Genomic DNA, 27,510 nt, shown 5'->3' with positions numbered 1-27,510 from the left:
AAAAAACAAAACAAGAAATGTTGACTCCCATTTTTTATTTAACTAATCTGTATATAACCAATCTCCTATTTCTGCCTCCATCCCTTCCCCATGGCATCCCTTTTCTGGTTTGCCTGTGCCTCCTCCCTATGAATGCTACTTCTCAATTTCTTTACATGGCTTGGGGCCTAACACTTAATAGGCAGGTCCCTTGCATAGAGATCTACTCTTCACCATTCTTCATAACTGACATTCAATTATGTGTCAGTGTTCTTTTATGGACATTTTCCTCATAACCACTAGGCTGGATTTAATCACAAATGCTAGGATTAAAGGCATGTGCTACTACTGCCCAGGCTGGTTTTGCTTATTTTTAAGATTTTTATAAATCTTTTTATATGTATGAACATCTGCTTGAAGATACTTATGTGTACCATATGCGTGCCTGGTATCAAGAGGCCAGAATTGGGCAGGATCTTCTAGAACTGGAATTAAAGCTGGGTGTAGTGGTACACTTGGGAGGCAGAGGCAAGAGGGCTGGGTTTGAGGTCAGCCTGGTCTATAAAGTATGCTCTAGGACAGCCAGGGCTATTATACAGAGAAACCCCAACTTAAAAAAAAAAACCAACCCCCCCAAAACAAACAAACAAACAAACAAACAGCCTGGAGTTACATGACTGTGGGACAACATTGGGTCTGGGACCTAAACTCAGGTCCTGTGCAAGAGTGCTGGGATTAAAGGGTGCAACACCACTGCCTGACTCCCTACTACATTATTTCTAAAAGGGGCTTCTTTGCATTTTTATTTATTCTTTTGGTGTCTGTCTGTGTGTGTGTGTGTGTGTGTGTGTGTGTGTGTGTGTGTGTGCGTGCGTGCAATCTCACACAAACACCACAGCACTCATATAAAGGTTATAGGGAATTTGTGGGAGGTTGACTCTTTCCTTTCAGGCTTTACGTTTGCTGTAAAATGACCTTTCCCACTGAATTATCTTGCTAGCCTCAAAACACTACATTATTAAGCTAACTACCATTAATATCTGCATAGCTATAACAATAACATATGAAAGAAAAGGATACAAAAGGAAATATTAATAACTATAACAAAAAGGTAAAAAGTTAGGGTAGTGATGGTTGTTCAGTTGTAGTATGTTTGCCTAGCACACACAAAGTCTTGGTTTGACACAGAGAATCACAAAATATTGAAAATAGTGGCCCACAATAGTAATTCTCGCACTCAGGATATGGGGGTGGAAGGTGAGGGAAGAGAAGGCTGTTCTAGGTCAGCCTGGTCAAGATGTTGAGCTGAAGAACTATTACACAGAGTAACCTTGTCTCTAAAGAAGTAAAGAAAAAAGTTCAGTGTATCCATTGGCTACATTGTGAGTTTGAGTCTGGCCTGAGATATAATAAACTATCTTAAAAAACGAAAAAAAAAAAACGGTAAAAAGTTAATCAAGTTTCTTTATTTTACGCTACTAAAAAACTGTCTATAAGTACGACTTTTCGCCTTTGGTCATTTGCAAACTTCTACCTGCTTTATGTCCTTCACTTGTCATACAATTTTTCATCAGATAATGGAAACACAATGATTTAAAGTATAACAATGGTGCTATTAGAGCACTGATGACATGGGAAGTCCTATATATGTGTTCTTCTATTGGTTAATGAATAAAGAAGCTGCTTGGTCCTACGGCAGGGCAGAGTAGAGCTGGGGTTGGGGAGAGGACATTTAAACTGAATGCTGGGAGAAAGTAGGCGGAGTCAGAGAGATGCCATGTAGCTGACAAGAAGACAGATGCTGGAACCTTACTGGTAAACCAGGAGCCTCATGGTAAAATATAAAATAATAGAATGGTTAATTTAAGATGTAAGAGCTACCTAGAGTCGGGTGGTGGTGGTGCATGCTTTTAATCCCAGCACGTGGGAGATAGAGACAGGTGAATCTCTGAGTTCGAGGCCTGCCTGGTCTATGAGAGCTAGTTCCAGGACAGGCTCCAAAGCTACAGAGAAACCCTGTCTCAAAAAACCAATAATAGCCGGGCGGTGGTGGCGCACGCCTTTAATCCCAGCACTCGGGAGGCGGAGGCAGGCGGATCTCTGTGAGTTCGAGGCCAGCCTGGTCTACAAGAGCTAGTTCCAGGACAGGAACCAAAAGCTACAGAGAAACCCTGTCTCGAAAAATCCAAAAAAAAAACAAACAAAAAAAAAACCAATAATAATAATAATAATGATGATGATGATGATGATAAAAGACCTAGCTAGAAATATGCTTAAGCTAGTGGCCAAACAGTTTCTGTGTGATTATTTGTGTCTGGGCAGCAGGGAAACAAGTGAGCAGCCTCCCTTTATACATTACCAGAACAAAGCACTAAGGTTAAGCCATAATAATGACTGGCTCAAAGGAAGCAAGGAGTCAGAAGGTAGAACAATGTGCCTAGAAAAGAAGCACATGGCTGAAGGTTGAGACTCTTGATCCTTTATCCAATGTTGTTCCCACGATTGTACTTGCTAACTATAAATAAAGTACAATAACAAAACAAAAAAAATTCACAGAGCAGATGCCATACAAAATGTAAAATCCAGGCTAGCTCAGATTTCTTGATTCAAAAATAGCTCTCATGTCTTATGCAAACCCCTGTAAAAATTTTTTTAATTAAGTCCAGCAGAAATATCCAACATCAAATGAAAATACCCAAAACATGTAACTGGATTCTGGGTATCATGAGAGGCTAAGTTTATAACTGCTGAAATTCAGGTGGAGTTGAGATGGCAGGAATCTCAGCAACTAAGAAATCTTGGAATACCTTTCACAGCATACTGACAAGGCATATAGAAACGTCACTCACATTTCCAATAAGCTTGAACACCTGATCTCCATGTACGTTGTATACTGTTACAATGGTGTTGAGGGCAGCATTCCGCACAGCATTGTCTCGGTCTCCTATGTGAATAGCTATTTCCTTTAAGGCTTTTCCTGGGGTTGGCTGACAAACATTCATACCATAGGACTCAACTAGGCAACCTAGTTCTTCCAGGCACTCTATTGAGGAAGAAAGACTAGATTAATGAGACCCAAAAATGTTTGGTATATAGGTTTCTACAAACTTTTGGCACACACGTAGTGCTAAAATCTTTTTCCTTTACACTGTCACATACCAACAAAACAATGGTGTTCTAAGTGTCCATGATAGGTTATACCTGTGAGTCAGATGGCCCCTGTGCACTTGATTTTGTCACCAGGGTGGTACTGAGTGGTGCCTGTATCACCTGATACTATAGCTCCACCAGTGTGCACCTCATCACTCTCACAATATGAATAAGAAAGTTGGAAGCAGCTACACAGACACTAAACAAATTCCATTGCTTATTTATAAACGACTGTTGAGAATCACTTATGCAAAGACTTGCACCTTAATTTAATCTGGGGGGGCTAAAGCCACAGAGCTTAGTGCCTCAGACAAGAGCACTTATCTAGGATGTCTGAGGCTCTGCGCTCAGCTCTCAGCAACTCTGTAAAGATAGGTGGACAGACAGATGCTTTGCTTCACCTGCTCTCTGCTTAGAGTTTTTGGATTTGGTTCCTTCCATGATGAAGGGGAACATCTTGCTGGCTGGGTAGACAAGGCACATCCGGTTCAGGATGGCACGGACATCTTTACGAATGACATCCTTTGGTTCTCCGACCTGGTCAACAAGAAATAATAAAGACCTATTCTGAGTGTAATGGTTATTTCATGCATTACTGTATTTTGAACTCACTTAAGGGTGAGTTGAAAGGAGGTACCATCATACAATAAACGAAAGAATATGTAAAAACTAGAGTTAACTCTTATAGGATAAGAACACATTACCTTGAGGATGAGATAGGGGATAAAGGAAGATGCTTCATTCTCAGTAAGATGATACTCTTCATCACTTAGCAGGGTAAAGAGCAATTTTAAATATTCCAGTGCTTTCATTAGGACGCTTGTATTGGTGTCGAAAAACCGGAGGGTGAGCCATTTTAAGATAAGATCCAGGCAACCAATGACACCTTCTTTTTCACTCTCCAAGTGCTTAAGATAAAAGTAAAAATCCCACAGGTAAGACTGTATGTAAATTTAAATTATATTAGACCCACCATTTCTTAAACTCTACTGGTACCCAAAAGAAAATAAAAGATTTTTATTTAGACCTTCAAAAAGATCTCCCCAATACACTACCATTCATTCTATCAACTGAGACAGCTATCCAGAAAACATGGTGTATTCTACTTCTTCCTCAGGGCACTCCACTTGACCACTTCACACAGTACTCCCTATTTTCATATTCCTGAGCCAGACAGACAGACAGTTATCTATTTGAAGACTTACATCAACCATGACAGCCAGGGCTTTATTGTGATGCTGAAACTCCGAGTGAAACATTTCATCCTGTAACCATTTGGCCACACAGCTAGACATCTGAGTCTTCAGTTGTTCAATGTATTCGTCCCGTGGGGTAGTAAAATTCCACTTTAGCACCTGCCGGAAAAGAAAGGAAGGCAGCAATTCAACTGAAACAAAGTTGAGCTACCTGGTACAGCTGAAGGACCCAACTTACCGTGATACTTATTTGCTCTTTAGCCTGTCTCTTGCCTCTTCTCCCTGCAAAACAGGGTCTTGCCATTTCATTTAATACTGACTGTTCTGACACTGAATATGGATAGCAGGCTGGCCTTGAATTCACAGCCTGCTAAGTCTTGACACATATTTTTTGAATTACCTTTTCTTTTACTGTTTACTTTTGTGTTTTGACTGTATGTATATGTATGTATATGTCTGTATATCACATCCATGCCTGATGCCTTTGGAGGCCAGAAGAAGGCATTGAATTCCTTGGAGCTTGAGGTACAGAGACAGTTGTGAGTAGCCATGTGGGTGCTAGGAATCAAATCCTAGTCCTCTGGATGAATAGCAAGTGGTTTTAATTGCTGAGCCACCTTTATAGCTCCTTGTTGCTTACTTTTTTGGAGACTGTGTTGCTCTTTAGACCAGGCTGACCTCAAGGTAGAGTTCCTGCTGCCTTAAACCTCCCAAATGTTATAGAGTTATAAGCATGTATCACCCTGCTATGCTCTAAGATACTTTTTAGTTACATAAGATTCGTTTGTAATTAAATATGAATACAAAAGATAGCATAAGGTGTTACACTTCTGAAAACTAATGACCCTGGAAATCTTACAAGAAAACAATTTTTTTTTTTTTTGGTTTTTCGAGACAGGGTTTCTCTGTGGCTTTGGAGCCTGTCCTGGAACTAGCTCTGTAGACCAGGCTGGTCTCGAACTCACAGAGATTTGCCTGCCTCTACCTCCCGAGTGCTGGGATTAAAGGCGTGCGCCACCATTGCCCGGCTCAAGAAAACAATTTCGAATAAGTTTTAGTATTAAAAAAAAAATGTTGCCAAGCATTGTGTTTGCTTGTTTTTAAATCCCTAGTAGCCAGTCTGGTCTGGTGTATTTTAGCAATTTTCAAATCAGCCAGGTCTAGATAGTGAAACTTGCTAATAATAATAATGATGATGATGAGATGCTGATGTAAAGGCTCTCTCACAGGCCCAATCATGGCAAACACAGAGCCAATGGGTTTTGTTCTTTACCCTTCTGTGATGTGGGATTCCCCTGTACGCTGTGATTACCATTAATGAATAAAGAAACTGCCTTGGCCTGTTGAAAGGGCAGAACTTATATAGGTGGGGAGGATTGGACGGAATGCTGGGAGGAAGAAGGGCGGGGTCAGAGGGGAGCCACGGGAGACAGACATGCTGAAACTTTGCTGGTAGGCCATGACCTCGTGGTGACATACAGATTAATAAAGATGGGTTAAATTAAGATGTAAGAGTTAGCCAATAAGAAGCTAGAGCTGATGGGCCAAGCTGTATTAATTAATACTATATTACTTAATAGTTTCTGTGTGATTATTTCGGTTCTGGGCGGCTGGGACGAACAAATGGTCTTTTCCTGCAACAAACTGGCACCCACATGGCCAGCTAAATCCACTTAAAACATGAGAGAGTTTGAAAAGGAATTCTAGACACAAAAACAAAGAGTTTAACACAGCTTCTTGCTATTTGCTGGCGGAATGCTATAGCACGAAAAAAGCTGTGGCCATTTTAAAATGCCAGCTTTCTGGTCTATGTTGCCAGTGCGACTCTTCTCTTTACCTTGCTAAACCATTAGATTATATTCCTAAAGCTAGCTCCCAAGGCCCATTCCCTTATTTGGCCAATGATTCATTTCTGAGATAAAATACCAAGGTACAACAATCAAAATTCATTATTTGACTAACCCATCCAATCAGGACTTAGCAACTCACTCTAGATAAGACTTACCCTTTTTTGCTAAAAAACCCACTCCTACAAAAAACACTTGCTGCTGTTTTGCTCTCTGCCTTTGCCCAATCCAGAGGCAGCCTCCCCACCTGTTTGTCCCTCTGGGGTAATAAATCTCCCATGTGCTGAGAACTTGGATGCCTGGCCATGTCCTGTACCAATTCCGGGGGGGAGGAGGGACAGTAGCAACCTCATCAAATTATAAAAACAACAACAACAACAACAGGAAATAAATAAATGCTATAATTGTGTGACACAATAAACACAGTTGGCGTGATTTTTTGTTTTGTTTTTGGAGATAGGGTTTCTCTGTGGAACAACAGCCCTGCCTGTCCTGGAACTCACTCTGTAGACCAGGCTGTCCTCAAACTCACTTGAGCTCCACCTGCTGCTACCTCCCGAGTGCTGGGATTAAAGCCATGTACTACCGCCGCCTAGCCTTCAAACGCATTTTTAAAAATTTTATTTTTAAAATTATATGTATCTCTGTGTGGGTATATGTACGTGTCCATGGAGCTAGAGGCATCTGATACCATGGAGCTGGAGTTACAGGTGCTTGTGATACACCTGACACAGTGCTGAAATCAAACTTGGGTCTTGTACAAGAGCAGTATGTTCTTTTGAACTACTAAGCTATTCCTTCGGTTTCTGTAACATGTTTATGAGAGTAGTTTGTAAAAGATTAGAAATAATCAAAACATAGGTGCACGAGTAAATGTGCACATGCAAATGCATGCATCCCCCCTCCCAAATAAAGAAGTAATTTTTTGTTTGTTTTGAGACAAGAATTCTCTACATAGACCTGGTGGTTCTGGAATGCAAAAATCTACCTGATGGGATTAAAGGAGGAAGAAGTAGATAAGATCAATATATTTAGCATGATATTTTCAAAGAACCAACATAAATAAAGAAATAATGAATGAATGAATGAATGTCGATTTTAAGAAGAAACTTGTGCCAGGTGGTAGTGGCGCACGCCTTTAATCCCAGCACTCGGGAGGCAGAGGTGGGCTAATCTCTGAGTTCGAGGACAGCCTGGTCTACAGAGTGAGTTCCAGGACAGGCTCCAAAAGCTAGAGAAACCCTATCTTGAAAAATCAAAAAAAAAAGAAACTTGTTTAGGGTCAGCAAAATGACTTAGTGTATAACGGTGCTTGCCTTCAGACCCAATGACTCGAGCTGATTCTCTGGGATACATATAGTGTTAAGGGGAAAACTAACTTCTACAAATGGAACGATGGCAAACAACTTTAATCTCAGCACTCAAGAGGCAGAGATAGGTGGATCTCTGTAAATTCAAGGCCAGCCTGGTCTATACAGAGTTCCAGAACAGCCAGAGCTATCTAGAGACACTGTCTCAAACATAACAAAATAAACAAAAACAAAGTGATCTGCAAAATTTCTGCCATGCTAGGTGTGGTGGTAGAAGACAGGTAGACAGATCTAGCTTGATGTACAAAGCTAGTTCCAGGCTAGTTGTACTACACAGTGAGAATCTGTCTCAAAATAAAATGTCTACTATGCTCAGGATGAAACCCAGGGCGCTGATGTGGGATTCCCTCTGCATGCTGTGAGTTTGAGGCCAGCCTGGTCTACAAGAGCTAGTTTCAGGACAGGCTCCAAAGCTACAGAGAAACCCTGTCTCGAAAAAGCCAAATAAATAAATAAAATAAAAACAAAAATAAAATAAATAAATTTTACAATCTTGCCTCTTCAGGCTCTTCAGTGTTGGGATTATAGTCATGTGCTACCAAGCCCATTTTGGGAAAAAAAAGAAAGAAAAGAAGAAATTTTTTTTTGCCGCGCCAGCGCAGGCTGGAACCAAGAATCTCGGCGGAGGGTGTCCAAGTTGAATAAATACACAGAGCACCAGGTTGAGGTGGAACAGCTAGCTTCTTTATTGTCTTGTTGGGGTTGGCTTTATACCATGGCACCAAATGAGGAGGGGGCTGCGAAGGGACTGTAACCTGACCCTGGCAGGGATCAAGGAATGGTCACCATGCACTCAAAATTCCTTCCTTCCCTGCTCCAGGAGCAGAGGGAATTTATTATGTTTTCCTTGCAGATAAGCATCTCAAATGGGGGCAGGGATATCAACTTGGGGCTGCAGTTCCCACAATTTTTTTCGATTTTCAAGACAGGTTTTTTTCTGTGTAGTTTTGGAGCCTGTTTTGGTACTCACTTTGTAGACCAGGCTGGCCTAGAACTCAGATCTGCCTGCCTCTGCCTCCCAGGTGCTGGGATTAAAGGTGTGTACCACCACCACATGCTTCTTCTTTTATTTTTAAAGATAGAGTCTCATTTTATTTATATATATATAAAATGAGACTCTATCTTTAAAAATGTATATCTTTAAAAAAAAATATATATATATATACATACATACATACATACATACATACTCTGGCTGGCCTGCTATGACCAGGCTGGCCTCAAAGTCACAGAAGCCTGAACTCAAATTTATAGAGATCTGTATATGCCACCACTCCCAGCCTGAAAACCTTTTTTTTTTGTTGTTGTTGTTTTTTGTTTTGAGACAGGATTTCTGTGTAGCCCTGGCTGTCCTGGAATTCACTATGTAGATAAGGCTGACCTTGAACCCACAGATATTCACCTGCTTCTGGTTCCCAGTGTTAATATTAAAGGTACTACCACCCAGCCTGAAAAACTTTTTGATCAACAAGATAAAAACAAGCAAAAACTCCCAAGGCTTCTTATCACTTCCTTACCTTTAATCCTTTCTCATCTCTCATTCTTTGCTCCTTTCCATTTGGAACAACAATAAAAATAGGTCCAGATTTGTCATCGTCTTCCTTTATGGTGGTTTTGCTTGCCACTTTCTTCCCTTGTGCACTCTACAACCGAGTTAAGAGAATATTGATTAGGTGGGCCAAGTCTGATGAAAATAGGCTGTTGCCTATCAAAAGAGCATGACAAAAATCAAAGAAACCATTCTACCTTATATTCCACCATGAAAGAGCATAAGTCACTAATCTATCATGTAATATGCTTTTGAATGAGACAGAGTTCTGCTACATAGACAAGGCTGGTCTTCAACTCACACACCTCCCACCTCAGCCTTAGACTTTGATTATATGTGTTCTATAAATGTTTTAAATTATATTATATGAATCGTTGCTAGTTATTGAGCTAAAAAGGTATATATATACATATATATTTGGAAAAATTGCTATTAATTCCAATTAGTCTGGGTCACAGACAATTTTTAGTTTTCTTCCTTGAAATCTTGAATAGTTTTTTTTTTGGTTGTTTTGGTTTTCAAGAGAGTGCTTCCCTGTGTAGCCATGGCTGTCCTGGAACTAGCTCTATAGACCAGGTTGGCCTCAAACTCAAGAGATCTGCCTGCCTCTGCCTCCCGAGTCCTGGGCTTCAAGGCCTGACTACTGCCCAGCTCTTCAATACTATTTATATATTTAATGCCATTTGAATAAATGGCATTTAGTTGAGAAAATTCTATTTTTTCTCTTAGCATCTTTTTTTAATGTGTCTCTACTGTAGCGAGTACTACAGTACTACATTGTACTATATTACTGCATAGTACTATATTACTGTATAGTAATACTAAGTATTACTATACAGTAAGTATTATAGTATTATAGTAATACTAAGGTACTACATCAGTTATTACAAGTATTATAAGTATTATAATTATAAGTATTATAGTAATACTAAGGTACTACATCAGTTTCTAAATTGCTACAAATATTTTAAATACTTAGTTTTCAAATATAATATTACTAAAATATTTTATGTAAGAAAAATGATGACTAGTAAATATATGTAAGGTACAACTTGAATCTTACTGATGAAATCCTTATAAATGTAGCAAAAGTTCAAGAATTTTTTTTAAACACTGACATCATTCAGTCAAAAAACAAACAAGCAAAAAAAAAACACAAAAAAAACCCTAGATCATTTATATAGTATTTGGGGCTGGAGAGATGGCTCAGCAGTTAAGAGGACTGGATGCTCTTCCAGAGGACCAGGGTTCAACTCCCAGCAACCACATGGCAGCTTATAACTGCCTGTAACTCCAGTTTCAGGGAAACCAATCAAACAAACAAAAGTCACAGAAACTTCTATAAATACTGAATTTCCTATTATCAAGTGCAGTGATGTTCTTTCATATTGAGTGACTCGGTGTATGAAATTAAGACAAAGGAACTATATGTAAGTATGCAGAGTTAACACACCTTTGCTTTGGAAGAAACTCCTGGAGCTTTAGCCTTTTTCAGATCGGGCTTAGCCTCTAAGGTGCTGGAAACAGAATCTTCAACAGGGGCTTTAAGAGGGGGGGAAAGTATGTACTATGTTAAATTAATATCACTTATCCTATGTACATTAAACACATAATGATTAAAAAAAAAACCTCTGTACTCTTAAATGTATCAATATATAAAGCATTTATAGATTTTTCCCCCTAGTCCTTTTTTCTCTTCAAGTATCTCTTTAAAGGTCGGGCATAGTGGCACATGCTCGTTATCCTAGTACTTGGGAGATAGAGGCAGGGAGACTGGCTGCACATTTGAGAATATGATCTACATTGTGAAAGAAAGTAAGGGGATCAAAACTAAGAATATTTGGGGGAAAAAAACCCTAAGAAACTTGTTATTTGGAAAACTAATTAAGAATTTTTTTTTTCCCCCCGAGACAGGGTTTCTCTGTAGCTTTTGGTTCCTGTCCTGGAACTAGCTCTTCTAGACCAGGCTGGCCTCGAACTCACAGAGATCCGCCTGCCTCTGCCTCCCGAGTGCTGGGATTAAAGGCATGCGCCACCACCGCCCGGTACTAATTAAGAAATTAAAAACAAAAGGCAATAATAGAAGTTTGAGGTACTCTGCTTGGGTGAGTAAAGTTATTCCTAGAAGCCACATGTTAACCTACAACAAACAAACAAACAGGTAATTGCCATTGTTCTTGACAGCCTAAGAGCTAGAGTAGATCATAAAACCTTATGGGTGAAAATATTATTCAGATGCAAGATAAAAAGAAATCATGTTTGAAGTTAGCTGGAAATTTTCTCCTTGTTAACTAATATTCACAGTGCTAGACACTGCTAAGCAGATAGCTGGGTTAGCAAACCCACCAAGAATCTAATCTACATTCTGGGTTTTAGGACAGTTAAGAGTTATATAAAGACCCATCTCAAAAACAAACAAACCAAACAAAACAAAAAAGGAAAAGAAAGAAATTTTCAAGTAATTTTTGGAAAAAAATTCTTAGTATGTTTTAAGATTAATTCAACGAGTCTGCCTCTACCTTAACAATATTTAAACTTTAATTTTGAAAATTATATTAAAAATAACACACAATACTTTTTACCAGATTATTACTTCTTTAAATGTAGGAGCTGCCATCACTGAAATTATCTTCACAACAAGACTCAATTAATGCTAACCCTGCTATGCACTTGACCACAAGCTGTGCATGAGGTAAAATTTCTGACTCCACATCACCAACAAGTTCCACCCCACTAAGCAGAAAGAAATTATTCTGTTAAAGCAAGAAATCTAGAAAACAAGTGGTTACAGGTTATAAATAGACTTTTTAAAAAAAAAATATTATTATTACTTTTTGATTTTTTTGAGACTGGGCTTCTCTGTATAGCTGTGGCTGCCCTGGAACTTGCTCTGTAGACAAGACTGGCTTTGAACTCACAGATATCTGCAGGCTTCTACCTCCCAAGTGTTGGGATTAAATAAAAGCGTGTACCACAATCACCCAGCTATATTATCAACTTTTAATATCAGGATTATTAATCCCAGCACTTGGGAAGCAGAAGTAGGCAGATCTCTTCGAGTTCAAAGCCAGTCTGTCCTATGGATCGAGTTTTAGGACAAAGCTACACAGAGAAACCCTGTCTTGAAACAAAACAAAACAAAAAACAGGATTATAAGATAATTTTTGACTCCGGATACAGATCAGTGGTAGAATGAGAATTTAGCATGAGCTCCAGGTTCAACCTCTGATAAGTCGAGTGTTCTGCACTCACGTGTGACTAAGCAGAATTTAAAATTGGCTAGACCTTGTGAAAAAAAAAATCATTAACCTCCCAGGTTTCCTGTTGTTAAAGTACACTAAGCTAGATGTTTCCACCTTGTAAATAAAATAGGATGTCCAATGATAGAAATAGCCATGGAACAATTCCTGAAAGCAGTATTTCAACTACGACACCAAATATCTTTCTGGCACAGAAAACAATCAACACACCTTTAGCATAGTTTCTCTCATAAGTAAGTACTTGACAAATATCTAGAGGAAGAGGCGAGGAAATGAAATGCAAAGATTAACTAACAGGCTGGCTGTGTTTTGGGTTCCTTCAAGTTATTGTCAAAGTTATTATTACCTGGTGTAGGCTGGCATTTGGCTGGAGCTGATCCTCCCATTGGTTTGGACATCGTCTTAGCAGGTGCAGCAGGCTTGGATGGCATGTTAGCTTTGGCCTTTTCTAGCATAGCCAATACTTGATCTTTAGAAGTTGGCTAGAAAGACAAAGCAAATCAAAGTTGACACAACGATATATTCATACTGAGACTATTAACAGGTCTGCTACCAAATAAACACCCGAGCTCCTACTTTTGGTTTACCAATGTAGTAAAGGAGCCAGCACGAAGCACAAAAGCAGCATACATTATGAAGTCACACACAAGTAACTACCATTCTAGAAGGTAACAATTTGCACTCCTGTAAGTTATCAGACTCTTCAGATCTACACTGCTAAACATTTTATTTTTGCTCTCATTAAAATTTCAGCTTAAAGCTGGCTGGATCTCTGTGATTAAAGGCCAGCCTGGTCTAAAATCAAGCTTCAGAACAGAATAAGCTGTTACACAGAGAAATTCTGTCTCCAAAAAAACAAAACAAAAAAGGAATTTCACATTGAGTCCCATGATAGATGGTATGATCTTGTTTATATAAATTAATGTTTAATATTTTCCTAATAGCTTTTAACACTGCTAGCCACAAGAATTAGTACCTTTAGTTTCCCAGTGGCCTTGGCCATTTTTTCATATCCTAAATGCATCATAAAGAATGGCAAAGCATCTTGGGCCTTCTTTCGCACATCTCCATTGCGATCTTCCAGACAAGAATACAGATGAGGGACACAAAGGATGAGGTCTGTGGGAGTGGAACGAAGGGTAGGTAGTTTCTCAGCCAGCCAGCCCAGAAGCTGCCAAAAGAAAAAGGACAAGTCAAGTACTGTCAAGTGATTAAATACTATTATTAATGTCAGGCTTAAAGATTTTTGTTAGTCTCAGACACTGAATTATTTTTTCTTCAGTATTAGGAGTGGAACAAGTCTTTAACCCTAGCACTCAGGAGGCAGGAGCTGGTTGGTTTTAGTGAGTTTGAGGTCAGCCTGGTCTACATATCTAGCTCTAGGACAGTGAAGACTACATACGGAGATCCAATCTCAATTCCTGCCTCCAGGAAATAAAAGATGGGAGAGTGACTGTTGGCCTCCACATGTGCACACACAAGGAGAATGAATTAAAAACAAAACAATGCAGACAGCTCTAGGAATTTGGTATCATTTTTATTTACTTTTATAATAAGTTTATGCTTCAGTTCCCTGCCCCCGTTCCAGAGACCGGTTCTCATATGATAGCCCATGTTATCCTGGAATTCATTATGTAGACCAATCTGGCCTCAAACCTGTGCTGATTCCTCTTGCCTTAGCCTCTTATGTACCAGGACTACAGGAGTAACCCACCACTGTTAGCTATAAAATAAATTTGTTAAATTGGGCATAGTAGCACATACCTTTAATACCAGTAAGGCAGAGGCAGGTAGAACTCTTTTTTGAGTTTAATGCCAGCCTGGTTTACAGAGTGAGTTCCAGGACAACCAAGGGATACATAGAGACACCCTGTTTCAAACTCACACCTCCCCCCAGAAAGGTTGTTTTAACCATGAATACATAGTTATTATGGAGGCCATTTAAGGAGGTAAAAGGTAAGAGTAAAATACAAATTACTTATGGTACTAACCTCTTGCCTCAAGAAGGGATTTTCCTTTTTGAGTTCTTCAGAAAGATCTTCTCCCTCCAACCACTCCTTCATGCCAGTCTGTTCTGCCCAAGCATTCACAGTTGCTAGGGCAGCAGCTCGAACGTTGTTCTGTATTGGGAACAGAATTGGCAAAAATATCAAGTACAGTTTGGGGGGGGCGGTGAGAGGTGAACAATGGAGGTTTCTCCTAAGGTCTCAAGTACATATTTGACTATCTTCTCTGAGACTGAAACTAGTGCTGTTTGCACTGAAGACTTCAAAAGAAGGTGCAAATATAAAACACAAAATTGGAATAAAAAATCCTGTACTCTCTAGGCAAAATAATAACCTGTGCAATTTGTGTGTGTGTGTGTCTTGTTTTTTTTCTTTGTTTGCTGAGACAAGGTTTCTCTGTGTAGCTTTGGCTGTCCTGGAACTCATTCTTTGGACTAGGCTGGCCTGTCTCCAGAGTGCTCGATTAAAGCCATGTGCCACTACTGCCTGGCTAATCTGGGCAAATATTATGGAAGAATAATAAACATATTTTGTTTTCTGAATCTATGGGAATTTTTATGTCATCTCCTAAAGAAATTCTATGTTAGAGACTTCAAACTGTTAAGAATTAAGCTAACAATGTGAATATTTATGTTTTAATATTGACTTGCAATTGTACAAAAGATTTAAAACTGAAAAGAAAAATCCAATTTCTCAAATCAAGTGAATTATACGAAAGTAAAGGACATTAAAATATTAAGCTAAGGGTTAAGAAAACAGAACAGCACACTTGCCGCCTTGAATGGCACTTCAATGAACTCTGACACTGTCCAATTATAAACAACTCATTCAAGTACCAGAAGAGCATCCTGTAGTAGTAGTTCAGGAGTGGGAAGGATACAAGATCCAAAATTCATATTCTTATTCATTCTGTCAAAATTTTAAGCCAGGTGTGATGGCACGCATTTTTATTTTATTTTATGTTTTTTGGATTTTTGAGACAGGATTTCTCCATAGCTTTAGGTTCCTGTCCTGGAACTAGCTCTTGTAGACCAGGCTGGCCTCGAACTCACAGAGATCCGCCTGCTTCTGCCTCCCAAGTGCTGGGATTAAAGGCGTGCGCCACCACCGCCCGGCTGGCACACACTTTTAATCCCAGCATTTGGGAGACTGAAGCTGAAGACTCTCTGAGTTTGAGGTAAGGCTGGTCTACACAGAGAGTTCAAGGATAGCCAGGGATACGTAAAGAGACCATATCTCAAGAACAAAAAATATAAAACTAAACAAAAAATACCCAAACTAAAACCAAACCTTAATGATGTCATAATTATAAACAGCAATCATTTATTGAATGTTTATTATATAAAACAGGTACATCAAAATGTATCTTAATAAAAGTTTCAACTAATTAAATTAAATATATCAATTACTAGAATGTATTTCAATTTTATAAGAAAGAAATTTCATAAAGAAACTAAACCTAGAGGACTATCTAAGGATCATAAACCTAAATAATGATACATCTAGTCACAACATAAATTCTGCCTGAACGTTAGCATGTTACAATCTTTCTTCTAATATTATCATCTTTTTAAAAATTTAAGCAATACTCTAAAATACTCTAAAAGAGAATTACCAGGAATGTGGCTGGCTTATTACAGACTGGAAGTATGGTAGAAAGAGACTTTTACCTTGCTATCTCCAAGGACAGTAATGATAGGGATGCCTAAGTTCTTTACGTGTTGCTTGATGTTTGGACCCATGGCTACTGCCAGCTGCTGAAGGATATTCAATGTTTGTTGCACCTGAGGTAGAAAGAAAGATTCAACACAGGTTCAAACTGTAATCAAACTTACTTAAAATAAGTTAATATTATAGGGTTCTGGACTACTTAAAAGACAGCAGTATTGTAACGCAAATCTAATTGAATTATGAATAATATTTAGCCTCTTATTGGGCACTGCACTTGTGTGCACAAAGCCATACTCAAAACACATTATATACATATTTTATTTTATTTTTTGAGATACGGTCTCACTATGCAACCCTAGCTAGCCAGGGCGACCTGGAACTCACAGAGATATCTACCTGCCTGTCTCCTGAGTTCTGTGACTAATGCATGTTCTACCATACTTGGCAAAAAACAAAAATCTTTCAAAAAATGGTATTACTAGAATTTTATTCTATAGTTTAAAAGATATTGACATAAAAAACAAAAATTAAAATATAGAAATTAGGGCCAGCAAGATGGAATGGTGCATAAAAGTACCCGCCATGAAGGCTGACAATGTAAGTTCAGCACAGAACCTGCAAGCTGTTCTCTGACTTCTATATGCACCCTCTTCCATACAAAGACAACAAATAAGTACATTTTTAAAATAATTAGAAATTAAACAAAGCATGATGCTGCACATCTATAACCCCAGTACTGGGGAAAAAAGCTACAGAATTGTGTGGTGTCTGAGCGTAGTTTGGGAGACATAACAAGTTCAAGGCTATCATGGATTACACAGTGGATCTCCATCTTAAAATATAAACAAGAAAAATGTGTGACTTGGCATATTCACAAAATTAAAAAAGTTACACACAAAGGTATTTAGTATTGAATACCTATAAAAATAAATTCTGATATTTAAGAGAATTTAATTACTAAATTTGTGTATCTTTGGACACATTTAAGAAATACAAGGAATCTTTTCCGTACCTCAAAACAAATAACATGATCACCATTTTCACTAGTGAAAGTTACAATGAAAATGAAGCTTCTCTGGCAGCAGGGAAGGGGAAGAAAGAGAAAAGGCACATGGCCAACGTACCAAGATTTTATTTGAATCATTGAGCCGACCCTTCAAGGCAGTTGGAAGTTCACCTATATTTGGCTGGATAAATTTTGCTTCATTGATAATACCTGCCACTTCATCTAGGCCTTCTTTCCTGATCTTCCAATTCTTATCACCAATTTTAGATACCAATTCTGAAGTAACCTTGTCACTGTAAAATGCAAGGCATAGTTTTAATTATAGACTCCTAAAAGATAGTATCACCAAAATTCCCTTTACTGAATTTTAAAAAAGGTTATTAATATGTTAGTATAATGAATCTGGATATACTAATGCACAATTACAGTCTTAGCAATTTGGAAGCTAAGGCAGGAAGACAGTAGGGTCAAGGCCAGCATCTATTATTTGAGATAGTAAAAGCTCGGCTCAAAAATAAAACAAAACAAAAAACCAAAATAAAGTAAAATATCAAACAAACAGCTGGGCTTGGTGGCTTATGCTCACAAGCTTTTAGACCCAGCCCTCCAGTGGGCAAAGGCAGGAGGATCTCTTTTGGTTCAAGGCCAGCCAGGTCTACTTAAGGAGTTTACAGTTGAGCTCTAGGCACAGAGGTAGACAGCAAGACCCTGTCTTGAAAACAAATAAAACCAAAAAAAAGATAAAAGAACAAACAAACAAACACCTAAACCCAAACTCTGAAACAGTATAAAGAATAAAATAAACCATTTCTTAGAGTAAAACTTACCTGATCTCTACCCTTGGCAAGAGATCAACAACATCATTGCCCCCATCATCTGGTTCGTCTCCATCTTCTCCTTCATCTGTACCACTTGTGCTGTGCTTAGAAATTCCTCTGGTTGGAGTGGGAGGTCTTTGTCCCTGCATCTACAAACAAATGAACAAAACCAATGACCTTGAAGAACGACAGCAAATAGACTAAAGAAGGTGCCTATGTACAATGCTCTCATTTTCTGGAGTTAGATGGTTCAGCAGTTAAGAACACTGGTTGATCTTCAAAGGTCCTGAGTTCGCTTCCTAGCAACTACATGGTGGCTCACAGCCATCTACAATGGGATCTGATAGCCTGGTCTAGAAGAAAGGTGTACATGCAAATAGAGCACTCATACACATATAATAAATAAAATTAAAAAAGTTTTCATTGTTTTATAATACTTGTTTTTGTTTGTTGTTATGCTGGGGATAGAATCCAAGACCTTATGCACATGAGCAAATGTTAAATATTTATATACAATACTGTAAAACATACTTTAATTGCTAGCTAAATTATAATTTTGAGATAATCAAGTTATTTTTATGGAAAACTATTAGAATTTGGCTTCTCAATCACTAAGTTGTCTTTTGACTTATATCTCTAAAACAAAAGAAAGCAAGCTGTGAACACTTATTATGTTCAGTCAGAAAGCTACTCAAGAAAACTAGTTTTTTGTTATTGTTTTGTTTTTAATTAAAAACAGAATACATTAAAGTTGCATTTTGGTCAAACGTGGTAGTGTATGCCTATAATCTCAGCTCTCAAGAGGCAGACACAGGAGGACTGCTACAAATTTGAGGCCAGCCGAGTCTGTACAGCAATTTCAGACCAACTAGGACTACCCTATTTTTTTTTAAATTGCTTTTTAATGCATTTTTTAAAATTGGTATGAGACCCATGTCTGACATTACAAATATATAAAAAGAAAATCACTCACTCTAAACCATAATCATTCAGCTTTTCTTCATCACAAAGTCAATTTCAATTTCTTATGAATTCTTCCATGTATACTATATATATATAATATATATAAAATATATATTATATATATAAAATCAAACAAATATTTAGTCCTCACGCCTTTTAAAAAAGATTTATTTTTAATCGTATTTCGAGTGCAGGTACTTGCAGGGTCCAGGAGACTCTGGATATCCTTGAGCTAGTTAAAGGTAGTTGTGAGCCATTCAACATGAGTGGTGCTAAGAAAAGAACTTGGGTCTTGGGTTTTCTGGAAGAGCTCTTAACTAGTAGTTATCTCTTTAGGCTCTGTCTCCCTGACTCAGACAGGGTTTCTCTGCGTGCAGCTCTGGCTGTCCTGGAACTTAGGTTCTGTTTTTGTTGTTTGTCATTTAGACATAGTCTTACTATATAGCCCAAGCTGACCTTGAATGTTACTGTAGCCTACAATAACAAAACTCAAGAGTGCTGGAATCACGTGTATGTATGCCACTAACCTTGGTTAAAAATTTATTCTTAATTAATGTGACAATCTCAACACCAACCATAGATTGTACCATTTTTAGAATCTTTACCTTTTCAAACTCTGCATCTATCTGGGACAGGAGGGCAGGCTTCTCATCCTCAAAGAACATTCTCAAAGAAGGACCAACATAGAGATACATCACGCCAAGCAAGGTGATGGCGGAAGTCCTCACAGCCTGCCAGAGAAAACAGTGAGACTTTGCAGAGCCAAGCAGCAGCACAGAAGTGGCTACAACGTTCCCACACATGCTGGGGTGTACTCACTGGGTTTGTTGCAGCAAGAGCAGTCTTAACATTGCTAATGAATGCTTTGACATTCAATCTAGAAAAAAACAAAGCATTTAGAACTTACAACAAATGAGATCTTCAAAATATTCAAGAACTTACAAAACCAGATTTAAGGTTTGAGTTCCACCAGAAGAGTCCTCAGATATCCTCTTTCCTAAATTTAAAGTGAGATTTAAATACTATCTATACACTGATTAATCCCACTATGTTTAATTAAGATTCCAAAATCTACACTTAAAATTTTTAAAGATTTATCATCAGTGTGCATGCATGTATTGGTGACACAGGCCAGTTGGAGAGGTCAGATGAGAACTTGGTTAGATCTTCTGGAACTGGAGTTACAGGCAGTTATGAGCCACACAACATGGTTGCTAGGGATTCAGGTCCTCTGGAAGAATGCTCTTTAACTGCTGAGTCATCTTTCCAGGACAGAGGACCATTTTGCAGAATTTTTCCTTCTACTTTTATGTGGTGGGTTCAAAGGACTGAACTCAAGCCAACAGGACTTACCTGCTAAACTATCTTATACTGGTATCCTACATCTAGTACAAAACTCTCTCCAGAACTACAGATTCATACACATACATATCTGCCTTAGTCACATTTCAATTTCTATGTCTAGTAGACATCCGACATATACACCAACTCCCAAACTTATGCCTTCCAGGCTTCTGTAACTCATTTCAGACCCACATTTATTCTCCCAGCTCTTCAGGCCATCATTAACTCCAGAATCATCCTGATTCATTATCTATACAGATCTACTTTCAAAATATATCCTTAAGTACAATACTTTCACTTCCATAATCTATATGCAAACAACTAATCCCCCCCCCTCCCCCCCCCCCCGAGTTTCTCTGTGTAGGCTTGGCTGTCCCGGACTCAGAGACCAGGCTGGCCTCCTTCACAAAGATGCTTGCCTTTGCCACCGAAGTGCTGGAATTAAAGGCATGCGTCACCAATGTTTCTTACAGAGTTATCTGAATAACATATAAAGTAGTCTCCCTGTGTTTTACTATCTGCCTTTTGACTTCAGTCTTCTGTCGAAGCTTTCTATATACAAACGTTTGCAGTTCTGGGGAGTGAACCCAGAACCTCATACATGCTAGACTCTACCACAAAACTACATTCTAGCCCTGCTTGAAAATGCTTCTATGTGGACTGGAGAGATGGCTCAGAGGTTAAGAGCACTGACTGTTCTTCTAGAGGTCCTGAGTTCAATTCCCAGCAACCACATGGTGGCTCACAACCATCTATAATGAGATCTGGTGCCCTCTTCTGGTGTGCAGACAGAACGCTGTATACATAATTAATAAATAAAAACTTAAAAAAGGAATGCTTCTATGGTTTCCCAATTTATTCAAAATATTGAGGCCCTAGACGTCTTGCTCTCTTTCCTTCTCCAGTCTTATTTCCTACTACTTTTTAATCATATTTTACTTTAGCTATACTCTGAAAAACATATACTAGTCATTACTTTTATTTTTGAGACAACGTCTAACTATGTAGCCCTGGCTGGACTTGAACTCACAGCAATTCTGCTTGCCTCTGCTTCTGTCTTTTGTGTTGCTGGTTATTAAAGATGTATGCCACCATCCCTGACCCTTATTTCAGCATTTTGTAAGCTACTAAGTGGAAGTTACAGCAAACAAACAAACACCCCAGAACAAGAAGGCACAGAGAAAGTAATGTAATAAACAATATAGCATCTATATCCTTTCCTTTAATTCAGAATGTCTTGGCATTGGCAATTTCCTAGCTATGATGTTAAGCTTTCTATGCTTTATTTTCTTCATCTACAGAGCAGAGAAAAAAATACAGGTATATGAAAATTCCTCTAGAAAGTCCTGCATAGAACTAGCATACACTGACAGTTCCAGCAGAGAAAGCTGTGGCAGGAGGGCTTAAATGTTTCCAGGAATCTGAGACTACCCAAGGCAACAGAATGAATAGCTGTAGGCCCAGTGAGTGGCTTGGAGGGGACAGGTGTTTGCCATCAAGGTTGGTGACATGAATTTAATACCCAACAGCCACGTGGTAAAAGAACCAATTTTTATAAGTTATTGTTTGACCTTATGTATGTCCTGTGGCACACATGAATGTGCATGCACACCAACTCCCCACACAAGAAGTATAATTAGTAGGCCTAAATATAATTACAAAATAATCAACAACTATGTTCATTTAAAAATAACAGGGTGTAAAAAAAAAATAACAGGGTGTTTAAACAATTAAAAATTTTTATTGTAGGATTTTATCCAAAAAAGAGCCCTTTTAGGCACTAAATCTGTGTAGTAATTTTGAAATGTATCTAACTACATAATTGAAACTATGACAGTTTTCTCTGTGACAGCTATTAACACTTAAGGAAAAAATAACTTAGGGACTGGCATGTGGCACTATGATAGAGCATTGGCCTACCATGATCAAGGCCCTGGATGCAATCTCTAGAATGTCTATTAAGTAAAGGGCTTAATAGGCCTCTGCTACCAAGCCTAAGGATTTGAACTTGAGTTCCCATGGCTCACATAGTTGAAGGAAAGACTAATTCTTAAATGGTGTCTTCAGACTGTCATATGTACTTACCTCATGGCATATGCCACCTGCACCTCCTGAGACAGAGAGACATACACAATCCTGAATAATTTATATATATTAATCTATATATACTCTTCTTTTAGTAGATATTAAAATGTAGAATATAAGTCAACATAGACATTTCAGAACAAATGTGCTTTGCTTTTATGTAAATTAGACAACCAATTCCAGTTCTTCAGAAATAAGCACAGACAGTGAAAAAAACATTAACACTGGAGACTTGGCAAAGTATTTAATTATATTCCACTTTTTTTCCTGACTTACCCAGAAAAACCAAATTCTTTTATTGCATTTGATAGCCAATTTAGAGTTTCTGACTGATTTTTAGGATTCTTTTGTAAGAAGGCCATTGACATCACCTGAAACAATGGAAAACATGATTAGACCGCCATTGTGTCTCATATTTCTACAGAAATGAACCATGGCTCTAATAAAAATATGTATTAAATTTTTATCAGGTGTTAACTATATGAAGCTATGAACAGATGATGTAATTTACCCTAAAAACCAAGGTGACTTTTTAATAATTTCATTTTTATATTTTTATCTTATGTTTTACATTGTTGTTTTGTCTGCATGTATGTCTATGTGAAGGCGTACAATGCACCGGAACTGGAGTTTCGGTTATGAGCTGACATGTAGGTGCTGGGTATTGCACCCAGGAAGAGCAGCTAGTCTTCTTAACCACTGAGCCACCTCTTCGGCCCCAGAGGTGACAGAATTTTAAAAGTATTCCTGTATAAAAATTTTCATTTACTGATCATTTTGAATTACTATTTTTTTTTCCAAGACAGGGTTTCTCTGTAGCTTTGGAGCCTATCCTGGAACAAGCTCTTGTAGACCAGGCTGGCCTCCAACTCACAGAGATCCACCTGCCTCTGCCTCTCAAGTGCTGGGATTAAAGGTGCGCACCACCACTGCCCAGCTTGAACTATATATAATGTTTTATGAGAAAACGAATGTCATCTTTTATAGTAAGTTGCAGGACAACCAGGGTTACACAATAAGATCCATCTCAAAGACAACACCAAAAGAACCCCACAGCATAAAACAACTTTACCTAAGAATTACCAGTGATTGGTAGGCATAGATTAAAATTTGGGAAAATCTGGGACAATGTAGGGAAAGAGAGCTCTGTGTAACTAACCTGCTCAGCTGTCCATGGCAGCATGCATGCTTCAGCTATCGCCGTCAAAGCTTCTTTTGCATTGTTCCCACATTTCACATCTCCAATCTTGTCTACGAGCCCATCTAATACAATCTGAGCAGAAGTTTTGGAAAAATTCCCCTTTTGGGCAACCAATGCAACTATGTGAAGCTTCATCTGCATCACCTGAGCAAGGATAAATATCAGAACATTATGAAGGGGGACAATGACATTCAGCTATTTACTCACATAGCAACTGGAAGATGTAATATCTGTAAGATAACCGAATGATAATCAAAATTTTAAACAACTACAATAATTTTTATCCCTTGTTATTATACTAGCTAACTGACAATGAATACAGGGGAAAAAGCACATGCCACTCAATGTTTTAAAATAAGAAAACTTGGGCAGCAGAGATGGCTCAGAGGCTAAGAGCACTGATGAACAACAGGAAAATAAAATATGGTCTATCTATACAATGGAATGTTATATGGCAATAATATGCATAGGTGAACCACAAAAAAAAAATCACATAAAGTCAAAGTCAACACAAAAGGAACAATTTTATTAATATGAAGTGCCCAGAAGAGGTGAACCCTTGGAGACAGAAAATATAAATGATAAGGAATTTGAGTTGGAGTGTAATGCGGAGTGCTTGTTATTAAGAATGGAATTCTTGAGAATGATGAACATACTCTAAATCAGTGGTTATCAACCTTTCTAATGCTTCCACCCTTTCTTTAATACAGTTCATGCTGTAGTGACCTCCATCATAAAATTATTTTCATTGGTACTTTATAACTCTAATTTTGCTACTATTGTGAATCATAATGCAAATATCTAATATGCAGGATATATGATATTCGTCCCCTGTGAAAGGTTCGTTTGATTCTCAAATAGGTCGTGACCCACAGGTTGAGGACCACTGCTCAAAATCTGGTATTGAGTCATTTAAAACTGAGTTATACACTCTCAGCCGGGCGGTGGTGGCACACACTTTTAGTCCCAGCACTCCGAAGGCAGAGGCAGGTGGATCTCTGTGAGTTCAAGGCCAGCCTGGTCTACAAGAGCTAGTTCCAGGACAGGCTCTTAAGGCTACAGAGAAACCCTGTCTCGAAAAAACAAGATATAAAAACAAACAAAAAAAACCTAAGTTATACAGTCTTAATAATGTTATAAAATATCTTCATATAATTTTTGTTAACTCATATGTGGTAGTACATACCTATAATCAATCCCAACACTCAAGAACCTGAGGTGGGGTCCAAGAAGAAAGAGCCTGAGAAGGCAGTTCCGCTAGCTTATTGGTACCCAAAGCAACGCCCCACCTCGTCCAGCCTTTCAAATGCTAAAGGAGGTTTCCCCATCAGGGGACAACAGTTTTCAATGCCAGTCTGAGGCTCATGATAAGAGCCTATCTCAAAAAATAAATAGGACTGGGGAGACGCCTCAGGTGGTAGGCAAAATGCTAGCTGCACAAGATGAGAACCTGAGTTCAATTCCAAGTATCCATGTAAATAGCCAGGTATAGTGGTGAATACTTATGAGCTCAGTGATGGGGAGGCAAAGGCATGGATTGCTGGGATTTGCTGGACAGATAGCAAATTCAGTGAGCTCCAGGTCTCAGTTGGTGTATACGTATACATATACACACAATAGATAAAAATTCCTTGCTATGGTTCTAATATAGACAAATATTGGCTAAAATCAGGCATTCTTTCACCCATCTTTCAAAGGTGATAACAGAGAGAGGGAGGGATCTATGGAACATAGAAAAAAACAGAGGGGGGTAGGCAGAGTAGCAAACACAGACTAACAAGATGCCAAAAATAAAACATACACATTCTAAGATTATTCAGCATAAAGTCTATTTTATGTACACCTAGTGATAAACCCTGAATCACTTTAAAAATAATTTTTTTTAAATTATTACTGCATGCGTGTCATTAGAGCATATGTCAGTTCTCTACTTCTACCAGAGTTTCCAAAAAAAAAAAAAAATCAGGTCATCAGACTGGATGGCCAGTGCTCTTGCCTACTGTATCATTTCATTTCTTTTTCTTATTTTCTTTAATTTTTCCAGACAGGGTCTCACTATATAGCTCTGGCTGTCCTAGAACTCATTATGTAGACCAGGTTGGCCTCCAACTCACAGAGATCTGCCTGCCACTGCCTTCTGAGTGCTGGATGAAGGGCATGCGCCACCACTTCCCGCTGTTTCAGTTTTTTAAACATCTCCTTACACTCATTTTTTCTAGAGTAATAATACTCTTAACCTCCTAATTACACAGATTGTCTCATACAATGCTATGATAGAAACTATATAAGCAAAAGACAGTAATGTACAACTTAAAAATACCTGAAAATTAGTTTCTTTCCATCCAGGTTTCTTGGCTAGCATCCTCACTAATGCCTGGCATGGCATTTCAGTTCGCTCCATTAGTTCAACAGCCTATAAATAAAATAACAAAGTCAGAGGGTTAAAGTCCCAAGTAAAGGGTAGATCCTAGAGTCACGTACATGGCTATTCATGAAAAGGGAACGGAACTCAAGCTGGGAGAGTTACAGAGGGAGCTCAGTTAGCTTCTACTGTGTTCCAGCTCCCAAGCTAGGTACTTGGAGAATGGCTCTTGTACTACCAATCATTTTCCTAAAATTCACATTTTAGGAATTCACACTTTTTCATTTGCCCAGTGTGTGCTATTAACAGTGCAGCAGGGTGAATATGACATTTAAGATGCACAAGTTCAGGTCTGAAGCACAGAGGTGGAAGATACAGGGTAAAGGCTCCTGTCTCAAACTTCACATCCCTTTCTCTACACCTCTCCCACAGAATCATGACAGGATATGCTAAAATGAGTTATCATGTATCATCCCTGTGATGACTATTCTCAGTTGTCAATTTGACAACATCTGGAATTAACTGAAACCCAAGCAGCTGTGCACATTTTTAAGGGATTTCCTTTTTCATTTCTTTCTTTTTTTCTTTTTGAAACAGGGTCTCTCTACATAGCCCTGGAAGAAACGTATCACATAGACCAGGGTGACCTCAAACTCAAAGAGAGCCACCTGTCTCTGCCCCCTGACTACTGGGATTAAAAGTTTACACCTGGCTTAAAATTTTTTTGTTAGTTTTTTTGAGACTGCATCTCACCATGTAGTGTGAAGGATTTTTCTTAATTAAATCATTTAAACTGGGAAGACTCCTGTTAGTCCAGATCTTTTGAGATGGAAAGACCTACCCTTAATCTGGGTCCCAAATTCTGCCAGCAACCTATAGAAAGGACATAGGAGACGGAAGCTTTTGTCCTCAGCTCACTTGCCTTCATTATCATTGCCACATCCATTCATTCGTTCACTAGAATTAGTGCCTATTTCTTCGAGATTCCAGCATATAATCAAGACCAGCTAAAACATCCAGCTTTGTGGATTGAAAAACTACTAGATTCCCGGACTTTCTGTTAGTAGACAGTCATTGTTAGACTATCTGGATCACAGATGGTAAGCTACTCTAATAAATCCCATGTGTTTGTATGTGTGTGTGTGCATCGACATATATCCTATCAGTTCTGTTCCTCTGAAGAATCTTAATACAATTATAAAAGTTTGGACGGTTCTTCATACCAATATATAATGTGTTTTCCATTAACAAATCGTGATGACAAAGGATGAAGTATAGAAATAGACAAAGACTTAGTTATTTTAAGTGGCAAGCTCTGTTTGCTTATTACATTTAATAACAAATAGCTTAAAAGTTCATCTAAGCCTTATGATACACAATAAGAACCTAATTTTCTTTAAAAAGTAGTAAGTTTCAAGCTTAAAGAAGTCAGAATTTAAAAGGGTGTTGAAAGATAACCCATAGGGTTATGGAGAGATGGCTCAGAGGTTAATAGCACTAGTTGTTCTTCCAGTGGACCTGAGTTCAATTCCCAGCAACCACATGGTGGCTCACAGCAATCTGTAATGGGATCTGGAGCCCTCTTCTCGCCTACAGGCATACATGCAGTCAGAGCATACATAATAAATAAATAAATAAATAAATCTAAAAAAAAAAAAAAAAGATAATCACTAACCAGTTACAAAACAACAAAAAGTCCAATC

The 27,510-nt window shown here is 38.4% G+C and overlaps 1 protein-coding gene and 1 non-coding gene across 3 annotated transcripts in view; both read right to left on the bottom strand.

Moving 5' to 3' along the window:
• The window catches only part of Ckap5 (cytoskeleton associated protein 5), a 96,340-nt gene that overhangs the window by 14,219 nt on the left and 54,611 nt on the right, over positions 1-27,510 (bottom strand). For both annotated transcript variants that reach the window (XM_041637594.1, XM_041637595.1), the window contains exons 16-32: positions 25,766-25,858; positions 23,404-23,589; positions 22,521-22,615; positions 19,635-19,692; positions 19,421-19,546; positions 17,862-18,001; positions 17,153-17,327; positions 16,028-16,141; positions 14,343-14,471; positions 13,328-13,522; positions 12,698-12,833; positions 10,545-10,633; positions 9,060-9,185; positions 4,335-4,484; positions 3,834-4,037; positions 3,531-3,666; positions 2,829-3,022 (exon numbers count right to left, since the gene is read on the bottom strand). In XM_041637594.1, the coding sequence (XP_041493528.1) occupies positions 2,829-3,022; positions 3,531-3,666; positions 3,834-4,037; positions 4,335-4,484; positions 9,060-9,185; positions 10,545-10,633; positions 12,698-12,833; positions 13,328-13,522; positions 14,343-14,471; positions 16,028-16,141; positions 17,153-17,327; positions 17,862-18,001; positions 19,421-19,546; positions 19,635-19,692; positions 22,521-22,615; positions 23,404-23,589; positions 25,766-25,858 (2,346 nt within the window). The remainder of the gene's footprint in view (positions 1-2,828; positions 3,023-3,530; positions 3,667-3,833; positions 4,038-4,334; positions 4,485-9,059; positions 9,186-10,544; positions 10,634-12,697; positions 12,834-13,327; positions 13,523-14,342; positions 14,472-16,027; positions 16,142-17,152; positions 17,328-17,861; positions 18,002-19,420; positions 19,547-19,634; positions 19,693-22,520; positions 22,616-23,403; positions 23,590-25,765; positions 25,859-27,510) is intronic.
• Positions 3,182-3,292, bottom strand: LOC121437719. Its single transcript, XR_005973002.1, has one exon. It is a non-coding gene; the product is annotated as a small nucleolar RNA SNORD67 (small nucleolar RNA).

This window comes from Microtus oregoni, unplaced genomic scaffold (assembly GCF_018167655.1).
Source record: "Microtus oregoni isolate MIOR12 unplaced genomic scaffold, Mior012 000053F_ref0000044, whole genome shotgun sequence".
NCBI classification, from domain to species: domain Eukaryota; kingdom Metazoa; phylum Chordata; class Mammalia; order Rodentia; family Cricetidae; genus Microtus; species Microtus oregoni.
Note: the sequence above shows the minus strand (reverse complement) of the source record. Positions and strands in the feature narration are given on the sequence as shown.